The sequence below is a fragment of the Gracilinanus agilis genome, chromosome 3 (genome assembly GCF_016433145.1).
Source record: "Gracilinanus agilis isolate LMUSP501 chromosome 3, AgileGrace, whole genome shotgun sequence".
NCBI lineage: Eukaryota > Metazoa > Chordata > Mammalia > Didelphimorphia > Didelphidae > Gracilinanus > Gracilinanus agilis.
Window position 1 is genome coordinate 458,898,640 of NC_058132.1, and position 14,476 is coordinate 458,913,115.

Below are 14,476 nucleotides of genomic sequence, written 5' to 3' on the forward strand. Positions count from 1 at the left end.
AGCCTTAATTAGACAATGCTACTATGAGTCATCAAAGGAACAGATAAAAAACTAGGTTCCCTTATTGTTTTCTGATTCCATTCTCCACATTGCTATTGCTCTGGATAGTTATACATAAGGGGTAGAGATCTGTCCTCATACTTTTAGACAAAATGTTCTATGTTCTGATATCTTTATGAATGTGAATGCCATATTTATTGAGCTATAGAATCAATTTATAAAGAGACGTTGTATAAGCAAGCTTCTCTACATCCTGATGTATGAATTTCATTGGGTCGGGAAAGAAAAAAGGTATGATCGACTAGCCCAACAAAAGAAGCATGATTCTAGGAGCTTTAAATTGTAGGAGAATTTCAGCAGTTCCCCACTACAGAGAAGTCCAGCTCATCACTGGAAGATTTTAGTTCAGAAGTTAAGGATTCAAGCTGAAGTCATACCCCTGAGAGAGTATAGTTTTAGGAGGAAGTTAGAATTTCTCCCTCTTTCTGTTCTCCACCTGCTTCTTCCATTGACCATTATCAGGGAGAAATGTAGGAGAGAATACATCTAGCCAGGAACAGAGAAACACAATGAGAACAAATGTTGGCAGAGAACACAGACAGATGGATAAAGGAGGATCACCACCCCAGAAAAGAAACAGCTTCAGGAACTGTGAACCCCTCCTCCTTCCCACCCCCAGTGGCAGAGAGAATTCTGATATGGGTAGGCATTGATCTTCAGAGTCCCAGAACATCAGTAAAGGGGTTGGAGAAAAAGACTCCCAAGATCAGGACTTATAAGGTATTTTTTTTTATCACGTCTTCTACTTGTTTGCTTGACTACTTTTGTACTTGAAGCACACCTTCTTCAAGAACTTTGTGTTTTCAAGAGGAGTGCCCCCATCCTTTGTATGGGGTTGGAATGTTTTATATCAACTGTTCTTGTACCCCAGCTTGGACAAAATATTTAGTATCAACTGCTCTTTACTATACCTGATTAGTAAAATTTTGCCAAAATGTCACTGATGCTCTTGACTAATTATTAATAGGAAATAAATGGGTAAGAATTCATGAATGGCAGTACCTGAAACTCCTACCCCTGACAGTTACTCTAGATCTCTTAAAAGAGAAATACTATAGGAACTCCAAACCAAGAATACCAGTGGGAGTTGGCATAATAGATTTAAAGGGGTTTATCACAATGTGTTTATTTCCCTTCAAAGATTTATAGAGATAGATACATAGAGAGATGTGTGTAGAGTGGTATGGGTATAATCTATACATAAAATCTGTATATTACAGACTATATATATACACATATAATATGTGTATGTATATAAAGATATATAGGTATATACATAATATATAGATGTATGGATAGATAGACGGCCGGATGGATAGACAAATCAATATGAAGGAAGGAAGGAAGGAAGGAAGGAAGGAAGGAAGGAAGGAAGGAAGGAAGGAAGGAAGGATATGCATATATATTTATATAATCTCCAGGGAAGAGTGATAGCTAAGAACTTCAAGCAACAAGCTTAGGAAAGTCCTTAAAAGGTATGCTTTTTTTTTTCAGTAATTTCAAGGAAAACTTAGCAAAAAATTTATCAGGACTCAAAGAGAAATATGAATTTGAAAATTACTCTGAGAAGGAGACCATAATGTTCACTGGCTACTTGCAGTATTTTTATTACAATAACAAAAACGCATCTACTCATTTATCTGTAGATCCTGCTAAGAAAAGTATATGGATTTAATCATGATAAATGGAGAAAAAGAAGAAAAACTAGGAATGATGGGTTTTTTAAAAGGCTTTGTTTCTCTAAGAATAATTCATTAGTTCTATTCTTATTTAAAAATACCATTTTTCCCCTTCCCCACCTCTTTTTCCTCCTTTTTTATTCTCATTTTATTCTCATTTTATCCCCTTTCCATCACAAGTCCATCTGAGACTCTTTAGTACAAGGCACCAGGGAAGGTACTAGAAAAGGATAATACTTAAATCTCCCTAAATCTGGTTAGAGAGCTATCCAGAATTTGGGACTGTGGATTTTGCCAAAAATACTCTGGGATTAAGCAGAATATTTAATCTGGCAAAGCTCCTTCTTGCTCTCTTTGATCCAGATAAATCTGCCTTCTGACTACTGTTCACACATGATATTCCATCTTCTGTGCCCATGGTCTTGTTCCACACCCCACCTCCCCTCCCACCCACGCCTGTAATGCCCTCTCTCCTCAACTCTCCCTCTTAGAATCTCTTCTTGTTGTTGTTCATTTGGTATCTGACTGTTCATGACCCTAATTGGGGTTTCCTTAGCAGAGATACCAGAGTGGTTTGCCATTTCCTTTTTCAGCTCATTTTACTTGATAAGAAAACTGAGGGAAACAGGATTAAGTGAACTTGCCCAGAGTCACACAACTAGGAAGTGTCTGAGGCCAGATTTGAACTCTGGTCTTCCTGACTTGAAACCCGGCACTCTATCCACTGCACCACCTAGAAACTCCCTTAGAATCTCCAGTTTCCTTCATCTCAGCTCAGGCATCAGCTACTTCCTACATAAGGTCCATATCCTAGGTATCTAGGGCTAAGGCTGTCACCTCTCAAAAAAACTTAATATATATTTTGTATATGCTTCTATGAGATTGTATCTCTAAAATAGAAAGGGACCTTAGTGGTCTTCTAGCCCCAAACCCTCATTTTGCTGTTGAGGAAACTAAGGGATAGAGAGGTTGTGATCTGACCAATGTCATACAAGAAATATGTAATAGTGTCAGGTTTTGAACTCAGAATCCCTGATTCCAAATCCAGTACTCTTTCCATTACAATCTTACTACCTCATATATGTGTGTGTGTGTTAATCCTGTTATGAAATATAATCCCCTCAAAGTAATAAATTCTTGACTTTTTATAGCCCCAAAGAGACCACATAGTTTATTGTAGTAGTGTCAAATTCCTATAGATCTGGGGAGTCAATAAAACATATACTGGGCAACTAGATGGCCCAGTAAGCAAAGCACTAGGCCTGGAGTCTAGAAGATCATCTTCTTGAATTGAAGTCTGGCCTCAGATACTATTTGTGTGACCCCGGTCAAGTCATTTAATCCTGTTTCCTCCATTTCCTCATCTGTAAAATGAGCTCCAGAAGGAAATGGCAAAATTACTCCAGTATCTTTGTCAAGAAATCTCAAAATGGGGTCCCAGGGTGTCAGACAGGACTGAAACAGCTCACCAACCACAACAATAACAGCAACAGCAAAAATATGCATTCCTATAGCAGCATATTAACTTTAAAAAATATAAAATAATACCTATGTTCTAATGTAATTTTATTTATTTTGTTAAATACTTCCCATTAACATTTTTATGTGATTGGAGTTGCAGTTTGGCAATGACTATATCTGATACCCCGGTTCTAGAGCCCCATGGTCCCTGACTCTTTGCCTCTTCCCTTCTGTCCTCAGCTCTGCTGCCAGGTGTCTCCCAAATGGTAATGGCTGCTGGTGATTACAATGATCATCATTGTGGAAAACATTATTATCACTCTATCCAAATGTTTATAGAACTTGAAAGTACATTTTTGCCTTCTTAGGCTCTTGGGGATGGCAGATACAGGCCATGTCTTCAGTGAGTTTACAGCTTGGGGAGGGAGGAGATATTTGGAAGGAACCATGAAATTCACACTGTAATATTTTGAAATCTCGAACCTATCAGGCAATCTTGCTGTGGCATTATGGGCTAGAGCCAATATTTTATCAAAGAAATTACTCCCTAGTTGCTAATACAAATTTGACATATTTACAGGAGCTGACACAGATTGGGAAAGGACTAAATGATGACCTTCCTTTTTAGTTGGAAGAGAACCGTATAAAATATCCTAATGAATGAATTTATGAAAATGTATCTCTACAGATGCCATTAATTGCCTCAGCTGACCTTAGAATTTATAAAAAAGCATTGAGGAAAATAGTTTTATCAGAATCTGTGTTTTGTTTCAGAGCAATGTCTGACTTTTTATGGGGGTGGGGCAGAGAAATGAGAAGGGTTAATAAGGGAAAGGGGAGAGAACCTTGTTAAGACTGGAGCCTATAAGACACTGGAATTTTTATCATCGGGCACTTATTGGCCATGTTATATTAAGCAAGTTTTACCCTTTTAAGTTGGGTCAAATGGGTGATGTTTTGATCATGAAACCTCAGCAGCCTGTGTTTTAGATCTTTGCTTTTATTTAGAGACAGAGCAGATGAATTAAAGTACTAAAAACAAGTCTTTGCTGGAGAGGGAAACACTGACTTTTTCCCACCTGAAATTGGCAGTGATCACCAGACCAGAAATGGAAATTGGCAGGTACCACTGGATGTACGAGAGTTCAAGGCCACACCAGTACCGGCATGTGCCAGCACTGAGAGACAGTGTTAGTCCTTTGAGCGCTCCAGGTAAATAAAGCGTTGAGATGGATTCTAAATAGAGAGTCAAGTAACTGGTTTGTGGTAGTTTTAACAGTTTCTTCACTTTAGATATGTTTTATGATTTGTTTTTACCTGGCTTTCAAAATAATCTTTTTAAATTTAATTAATTTAAAATAATTTTTTAGAAACTCTTACCTTCCGTCTTAGAATCAATACTGTGTATTGATTCCAAGGCAGAAGAGCAGTATGGCTAGGCAATGGGGGTTAAGTGACTTGCCCAGGGTCACACAGCTGGGAAGTGTCTGAGGCCACATTTGAACCCAGGACCTCCTGTCTTCAGGCATGGCTCTCAATCCACTGAGCCACCTAGCTGCCCCCAAAATAATCTTAAGGCAAAAGTTTGACCATCTTCAGTTCCCTCATTTTAAAAAAAGGTGGGGGAAAAATTCATTAGTACCCTAGTGCCTCTAAGATAAAATAAAAATTCCATAGTTTGCTATTCAAGTCTCTTTAAGACCTAACTCTGACCCACCTTTCCTACTTATTTCTAATTATTCCCCTTTGTGCATTCTGCTGGACTATTAGCTGTTTTCTAACTCAACATTCCATCACCCACTTGGGGTGATGTGCATTTGCACAAGCCACCTGTCAAGCCTAAAATCTGTTTCTCGTCATCTCTACCTTTCAGACTTCCTTACCTTTCTTTTTCTTTTTTGCAGTTTTAAATATGCATAATATATAAAATCCACATATATTATGTGTATGCTTATAACATCCTTCTCTTCTTGCCAATCTCAGCTGAGGACCTAATTTCTCGGTGAAGCCTTTCTCTAATGCACCCCCCTCCAGTGGGTTAGTGGTCTCTGCCTCCATAAATGATAATACCTTGTGTTCTGTTTTTATATACTTTTTTGTTTCTGTAGCTACCCCACTCCATGGATTGTCAACTCCTTACTGGAAGGGATTATTTGTTTTATTTGTTTGTTTGTTTTTGTCTTTATGATGCCAGTTCCTGATGCTTTTGGGGATGGGGTTGGGGAAAAGGGTCAGATCTATGATTTCATTGATGAGGGGAATGAGTGATGCAAACCTCTTTCCACTGGTGTAACTTCCCATCTCAAACCACAAATTGCCTGAAGTACTGATAACGAGTCATTAAACAACTTGCTCATTGTCATAGTGAGTATATGTCAAAGGCAGGATTTGCCCTCAGTTCTGCCTGACCCCAAGTCTGGCCCTCTTTTCACTCCCCCTCCACTTTATATTCCATAATTAGATCCGCCATTTGTAGGTAGCACTAGGAGAGGTCTGAGAGGCCAGAAAAGAGACTTGCATGAGTCTGCTTTATCTCTTAACTGTGCCCCTTCACTACTTCTGAAAGGTAAGAGCCATGCTGCCTCCGGAGAAAGAGCTCAGAAGCACCAGCTGGGAAACAATCACACCTCTCTGAGATCAAGGCTAGCCTTAAAAGGGGAAATAAAACCGTGAGAGAAGGAAACTGGCATAATTGTTTTCTCAGTTATCCTCATGTCGGGTTACTCTGTCCGGATTTCTCATTTCTCTTTTCTGCCCCGCCCATAAGTGGAGTGGAAATCTCAGAACCTCAGTGCCCACCGGACCTGTTTGGCTGAGATCTAAAGAATAATAAAGAACTCCTCGCTTCTGTGACTTCCTCCTAACTTCTCTTTCTTCTCCAGGTCTCACGTTCCATATATCTCCTAACCTACTTGCCTTGGTTTACTTCATTATGATATAGTATATTCTTTCCACCCTGGAGCCTGAATTCTGCTACTGAAAATGTTAAAAAAAAAAAAAATCTCAAAATAAGTGTATGTATTTTTCATAAACTATGACTTTTTTTCTTTCCATATCTTTTATGAAAGAGATTAGGATTATAGTTATAGTGCAGCCTAAATTGCACTGTGTGTTCTATAAGTGAAATATAAATTGTAAAAAACCTAAACACATAATTAATTAAAGCAGTTCTATGTCAGCATCAAACTTTCAGATCATTTTTTTTAAATTTTAAAAAAATTTTTTTTAAACCCTTGTACTTTCGGTGCATTGTCTCATAGGTGGAAGATTGGTAAGGGTGGGCAATGGGGGTCAAGTGACTTGCCCAGGGTCACACAGCTGGGAAGTGGCTGAGGCCGGGTTTGAACCTAGGACCTCCTGTCTCTAGGCCTGACTCTCACTCCACTGAGCTACCCAGCTGCCCCCACTGAGCTACCCAGCTGCCCTCAGATCATTTTTTAAAAGAATCTGGACTGATCTCAGGGCCACCGTTTGGCCCCTTTTTAGCTCTCTAGAAAAGCTTAGGTCTCTGATTTTCAGAAATGAGACAGAATAGGAGATCTAAAGCTTCATCCAAACCCTTACCTTCTGTAGTGTCAATTCCAAGAGGCTCCAAGGGAGAGGTAACTAGGGTTAAGTGTTTTACTTGCTCAGGGTTACACTGCTTGGAAGTGTTAGAGGACAGATTTGAGCAGAGTTCCTTCTGACTCCAAGCCTGGTCCTCTATCCACTGTGTTACCTAGCTGCCCCTGGAGCTAAAGCTTTGAGAGAAATCTGCTAGGCAAGAAAAGAAGCTTCCAGTAGGTGTGAAGGATAACCTGAAATTTACATAAAATGTAAGGTTTATAAAATGCTTTACTAACATCTGAAACTAGCTATGTGACCCTGGGCAAGTCACTTAACCCTGTTTGCCTCAGTTCCTCATCTGCAAAATGAGCTGGAGAAAGAAATGGCAAACCCTTCCAGGATCTTTGCCAAGTAAACCCCAAATTGGATTACCAAGAGTCAGACATGACTGAGAACAGCTAAATAGCAAAAATTACTCCTATTATTCATGCCATCCTTACAACTCTGTGAGATAGATCCATTATCATCCCCATTTTATAGATAAGAAAACTGAGAGGAAGTAAGTCACTTGCCAGAATCACACAGATAGTATCTAAGGGTAAATTTGAATTTCCAGTCCAGTGCTTCCGTTTACCAAGCTGCTTCTCAAGGTAAAGGTCCCAAAGTTAGCAGTGGCTGGTTGAGAATAACATCAGGGAGAAAACAGAGCCATTTAAAATCATGTTGGGGGAGGGGAGGAATATGCCTGTTGAGGCTCCTCATGAGTCTCTAAATGTTGAATTTAGAGAAGGGAAAAATGAAGACTAGTTCTTAATTGAAGGAGGCGGGATGGGAAAAAGTGCTTTTAAATGTGTCTTCTCCTTTGTCCAGAGGTATCAATTTTATGTATTTGGATTAAGCCTCAGCCTGCTCTATTCATGGTTTCTTTCCCAGAGTCCTTTCTCAAGACTTCAACACCCAGTATTCTGTCTCATCTGTGAGGGGCGGGGGGGAAAGAGGTCTAACCTTCCCTTGAGAAAGGATTCAAAAGAAAAACAGCTTTTTCTTTGCTAAATAAAATGCTGCAATTTAAAGATTCATAAGAAGGAAGGAAAGAAAATAGGATCATTGGGGAACTAGTTATATTGCAAGTCAGAATCAAATGAACAGCATCCTTTCAGATATAGCAATGGAAGCATATTAAAATAATCATATTGAGGGGAAGCTCCATGATTTGAGAGCTAGACCTAGAGAGGAGAGGTCCTAAGTTCAACTCTGGTCTTAGATACTTCTTAGCTGGGTGACCCTGGGCAAGTCACTTAGCCCCATTGCCTACCCTTTCTGCTCTTCTGCCTAAAAACCAATACATAGTATTGATTCTAAGAAAGTAAGGGTTAAAAAAATAATAATCATATCAATGTCTTCCCATACTCTTGAGAATCTAGGCACAAATAATTATGCCCTTTTGAATGAAATAACCTGGAAAATTATACCTTTGTGTAAAGTTCAATGCAGCAATTATTCATCAGGGCCCACTCTGTACCAGGCAATAGGATTACACAGACTAAATAGTCCCTGCCCTCAAGGAGCTTACATTCTGTTAGACAAACAGTGAAACAATATGTGTTGTACAGAATTGCCCAGGTTCATCTTTTCAATACATCAAAGCATGTTGCTCTAAAAGTATAAGAATTGGAATTCCTTCCTACTTCCCTGGAGATTGTTTTTTGGCTTCTGAAATAAGCACAGTTGCCTTTCTGTACTGTGTGAAGGCCAGACTGTGTGAAGCATTGAAAATAAAATAAAACTTAAAAAAATAGGGGATTCCATATGGCACTTGACTGCTTTTTCCCCCATAGAATTCTGAGTCTCCTTCCCTAGAAAAGGAAAGTTTGATACAGGGTTGGCTAGGAAACCACTGCCAAGGGAGAATGCCTACACTGGTCGCACAACTCTTCTTAGCTCACTCCTACCCATATTGCTTCTAAAAAATCGCCTCAGATTGCAAAGTCCAAGATTGCTCCATTTTTTCTTCTCCTGCTCCATTTTCCCCAATTTATTCACCAGCTACTTTTTTTAAATAAGAGAAATTTAGAAGAGAAAGTCCTTTTACCTGGTATCTTCAGAAGCAATTTTTTCAGCATTGTGGTAAGGGAGTTAGAAGTAAAAAAAATAGATAGTAAATCATTTGGCTTTTTCCCTTTCCAAATTGCTAGTGGAGTGACTTTCAGGAAAACTGGCTAGCCATTAAAATAACATATGCATTATCTCCTTCCTTTATCCTGTATCCTAAAAGTAGGTGGTTTGTTGGTTTCTTTTGTATCTAGGAAAAACAAGAGGAATATTTATGAAAGTATGATCTATCTTTGAGCTTTTCCAGGTTCTTGTAAGAATACATCTCACATATTCCCAATTTTGTGGGAATAATGTGTCATAATAATGTCATCTTACAATAAATTTTTAGTGTTTTTACTAAGATCATATAACCCTATGTCAGGAGCAAAGATACCTACCCAGTAAGTAAAATTAGGGCAGCTAGGATGTACAGTGGTTATAGCACCAAGCCCAGAATCAGGACATCTGAGTTCAAATCTGTCCTCAAATACTTACTGGCTCTATGACATTGAACAAGTCACTTAACTCTGTTTGCCTCAGTTCTTCATCTATAAAATGAGCTGGAGAAGGAAACTGCAAACCAATCCAGTCATTTTGCCAAGAAAGTCCCAAATGAAATCAGAAAGAGTCACACGGGACTGAAAAAACTTCTGAACTAAAAGAGTAAAAAAATTAAAAATGAGCGTGGAGCAAAATATTACTGATGGAAGGAAAAGTTATGCCCTGAACGCCTTTGCAGAATCTACCAAAATCTTCACCTTTGAAGTTTATGCTTTTTTTTTTTCTTGTTTGGTAAAGTGATTTGTGCATGATGCTTCTCTTGTGAATATATTGCCTGGATGGTTCTTGCAATGGTCAAATAACAATGCATTTGGTTTCTGGTTGTCCTATGAGTCTGAAAGACTCAATTTTTTTTCCTCTACTTTTTTACACCAGTAAAACCACCAATTGTGGGGAGGGAGAGAATTCTGTGTCAAAATGACCGTTGGTATCAAAGGTCAGTTGGGAAAACAACTGTAAATTGAATGAATTGAGTTTTCAAGTACCCTAATTCTGTTCTCTAATATGCTGCCACCTGGTGGACTATGAAACAAAGGACTTATTTAGGGATTGTTGAATTTATAATGGATTAATTTAACTAGTAAGCAATGAAAGGGTCTCACTTCCCCATTTCCCAAAGTTCCTTTCCCCTTCGACTGCCCCCCCCAAAAAGAATATTAAATAAAAAGCATTTTGCCAAGACTAAATGAGCTTTTGTAGAAAGATCCCTGAATTCAAGTCAGGTGATAAAGGTTTGAACCCCAGCCGTTTCACTTATACAACAATAGGTCTCAGTTTCCTCACTGTAAAATAAGAGAAATCGACTAGATACCCTTTGAGGTCCCTTCAAGCTTCAGGTCTGAAGTCCTCTGCCTGGATGTTAAGTTCTCTTCCAGCCTAAGTCAGTGATCCTATAACTTCTATTAAAAAAATATAATCATATGGCCTCAGACAGTTCCTAGTTGTATGACCACAGGCAAATCACTTAACCCCAATTCCTCACCTTTACTGCTCTTCAGTTTTAGAAATGATTCTTAGTATGGATTCTAAGACAGAAGATAAAGGTATAAAAAATAAAAAAACTCATGAAATTGCTCATCTCTTCAATGGGGAAGTAGAAGAGGGAGGATAGGAAAGAATTTGGAACTCTTGGAAAAAAGATTAAAAATTGTTTTTACATATAATTGGAAAAAAATAAAAGATCACATTGTGTATATATACACACAGAATACATATAAGAGTCATGGATAATGTCTAAGTTCCTGAAAAAAATGTGGCAACTTGTAATCTCATGTTAATAAAGAATGGATGAGAATATGTTTAGGACTCAGTGAGAAAAGAAATTTAAGCCTCAGAACCAAGTTATTGGGTGTCCTCCTTCACCGAGTAGAGTACCAAGTAGCCAATGGAGAGAGTAAAGCAGAGAAAGTGAAGATGCCCATCAGGTTTCTTGTCTAGATGTCAATTGTCAAATTCTATCTGGGCTCCCAAGGTGTGTGACCTCATGCATCACTGAGAAGCACAGTACCTTGCAGTCGAAATCCATGCCAAGGACTTTTCTCACCAGAAGTGGTTTCGGATGAATGAATCCTGTTTATAGATTGACACTTGTGAATATAAGAGCCCTGGGAAATGTGGTGCCAAGGGTGGTTTCTTGGTATTGTTGTTCTTTTTTTAAAAGAAGGAACCACAGGAACAAATCTCCTAGATGGTATTAATGCCATTGTTTTCTTTTTTTGTTTGTTTAAGAGAATTATAATGCCATTAAATAGGAGCACTTTTTCAGAAATGTCTTTTAACCGTTTAGTGGAACAAAACTGTTTAGTGGGACAAACCTTAGAGGTTGTCTATTCAAGGAACTTCATTATACAAATAAAGAACCAAGGCCCAGAAAGGTTGAATAATTTCCCCAAGGTCACACAGGGAGTAAGTGACAGAGATGGGATAATCAAAGATAATGTCATATCAATAGTTCATCATCAATCACACTTTATTGAATCCTCCTCCCTCAGCCTCTTCTCCCTTTTCTTTTTATAAATTGTATCCCCAGCCTTTAGCATAGTGCTTGGCCTGCACAGGCACTTAATAAACTTAATAAAGGTTTATTGGATTGGATTTATTAGCATTAGCAAAAACCTAATTTAAGCTGGAATAAGTTATAAATAGCAAATTTAGGTACTGAAGTCTTTGGTAGCTGGCTGGAATGTGCTTGTGACCTGGAAGATGATGTACCAAGCCCCCTCCCTTCCAGGGATTTCTTGTATAAAGAAACTCCTCATTCCGCTTTGCATCTATTGCCCTGCCACCAGGTACCCCCTGGTATCTTGCTTCTATCCCGCGCCACCCCCCACTACAAACACACACACACACACACACACACACACACACACACACACACACACACACACACCCATACACACACCCATACACACACCCTTTCCTTCCACTTTTTTAGTATTGTCTCCTCCTTTGGACTACGAGTTTATTGAGGGCAAGGACTATCTTTTCATGATTTATATCACCAGCATTTAGCACAGTGCCTAGCATATCATTTTAATAAGTGTTTTTTGGATTGGAATAATTGGTGTTAGTGAAAACTTTAAGCTGGAATGAGCTTTAAACAGCATGTTTTCTTTTTGGTACAAATATAGAAGTCTTTGATAGCAAGTTGGAAATGTGCTTTTGACTTTCCTTTTAAGAAACAGGACTCTCTTAGAGAAAACTAAGTGGTGATGGATCACTGGCTCTGGAGTTAGACCTGAGTTTAAATCCAGCCTCTGACACTTATTGGCCATGTGACCTTGAGCAAATCACTTATCCTTTTTAAGAAAGAAAGAATGAATGAATGAAAGATAAACAGTTTACCCATCTTTCCTTATACATTGCTTCATCTAATATGCACATTTTTATAGTCTGAATAAATACCTAACTAGGTTGGTGATATTCTTGTTATAACAAAGATTGAAGCTCTTAATAGAAATGGAAGCAGCTCTTCAATAGAGCTTTGTGGAAAGAAGATGCTGCTAAAAGTCAACTTTTAGTTGACTTAGGTTTAAATCTTCCTTTGCCATTGACAAGTTAAGCAGTCCTAGACAAATCACTTATTTTTTGTAAAAATAGAGCTATTGTAACAAGTAATCTTTGAGCTGTCTATGTTTATAATAGTGAACTTATGTTTATGCAATGTCTTAAAGTTTACAAAGACCATTCCTTACCTGTCAATAGGAAGGTAAGTTATTCATCTGTAAGTTCTATGTACTTTTTAATACTTCCAATTGTTTATTACCTGTGAGGTAGGCAGTGGAAGTAATATTAATTCTTTTTATTGTCCTTGATTTGCTGATGAGAAAATTCAGACTCAGAGTGGTTAAGTGATTAGCTTAGGGGCCCACACAGTCTTATGTGTAAGTGCTTAAAGAGGAGCCAAGGGCTTTTTTGATTCCCAGATCAGCACTTCCCATCATGCCATGCAGCCTGTTAAACAGGTTATGATCCTGTTTCCGCCTGACAACTTTCTGAACCATACCTCAGTTAATTCTTGCATTGATCCTACACAAAGACTCTTCTAGACCCCCTTGCTTTTAGTACCTTTCTTCTCTCCTCCCCCCTCCCCTTCTCTCCTCTCCCTCTCCCATTTCTTCCCCTTCTCTCTCCTCACTTCACATCCCTTTCCTTTTCCTTCTCCTTCCGTTTCTCCCTCTCTTCCCCTCTTAATACACACACATATGTATAGACACATAATATTATATCTATTTAGTTACATATTGTCTCCCTCATTAGAATGTGATTTTTCTGAGGGAAGGAAAAGGTTTTTAACCTTTCTTTATAACTCAACACTTAGCACAGTGCTTAGAATATAAGAAGTGCTTCTCCCTTTCTCTTCATCTCAAGACACGTTGATATCATCTCCAATTCTCTCCTCCGAACCCCCAGTCTGTGACAGTGAGGTGTCCCTGGACCTTGGAAAGACCAATCCTTCCACATGGCTTTCTTGTACCCCTTTCCATCTTCAGATTGGAATCGTAATCACTTTCCTTTCCCTCTATTCTTCAACCTCTCCATAACTATTTTCCCTTTCCTTACTATATTCAAATGATGTCTCCTCTATACTTTTTGCCATCTCCTCTTCCCTTTCCCAGCAGAACTCCTAGGAAAAATCTGGCTATACTCTCTGCCTCCCCTTCCTTTCTTCCCACTCATTTCTTAAACCTTTTGCAATCTGGCATTCAACCCCATCATTTGACTGAAACTGTTTTCTCCAAAGTTACCAGTGCTCTCTTTAATTGCCACATCTGCTTGTGTTTTTCAGCTCTCGTTTTTCTCAATCTATCTACTGCATTTGAGGCTGTTTTTCCCCCTTCTCCTCTTGGGTATTCTACCATCCCTGGATTTTCCATTTTTCCTGATTCTCTTCTTATCTAACTCTTCCTTTCCTGGTTCCTCACCAAAATCTTACTCCTTAACTGTGGATATTCCTCAGCTCCCATGAGTTAATTATCATTTCTAAACCAATGACACCCAGGTCTATATATTCAACTCTATTCTTTTCTCCTGGACTTTAATCCCAGATCACTAATCAATCACTTATTATTCATTTTCTAAATAGATGTCCAAAAGACATCTCAAACTCATCATGTCCAGAGCAGAGCTTATTAGCTTTCCCCAGACTTTTCTAAGTTCCCCTTTCTGTAGAAGGCACCGCTATTCTTCAAGGGTTCTAAGTTCATAGCCTTGGCTTTATCCTTAACTCCTTATTCTCCCTCATCACACAAATCCAATCACTTTCCAAATCTTGCTCTTTCTACCTCTAGCATTTCACTCTCCTAATTGATAAACTCCTATGGATCTCCATTGCCTCTAGAATCATATATGCTCTTCTCTATTATCTTTTAAAGCCTTTTTTAGCCTTATAATCAACCTCCATTTCCAGATCCATTTTACATTATTCCCTCACCTTCATTCCCAGTTCAGGCAAATGGGCCCTCTCTCTTCTCCTCACATAATGCCGCATTTTCTGTCCTTTTACCTTGGTACTGGCCAATCCCACCCAAATGGAATGGAATGCACTCTCTCCTCACCCCAACCTCATAGAAGCC

At 38.7% G+C, this 14,476-nt stretch overlaps 1 protein-coding gene across 4 annotated transcripts in view; it reads left to right on the forward strand.

Annotated features, from left to right (window-relative positions):
- Window positions 1-14,476, forward strand: part of GPM6B (glycoprotein M6B) — a 61,603-nt gene that overhangs the window by 10,384 nt on the left and 36,743 nt on the right. For 2 of the 4 annotated variants that reach the window (XM_044670366.1, XM_044670367.1), the window contains exon 2: window positions 4,293-4,412. The exons of the other annotated variants lie outside the window; for them this stretch is intronic. In XM_044670366.1, the coding sequence (XP_044526301.1) occupies window positions 4,293-4,412 (120 nt within the window). The remainder of the gene's footprint in view (window positions 1-4,292; window positions 4,413-14,476) is intronic. 4 annotated transcript variants of the gene reach the window in all.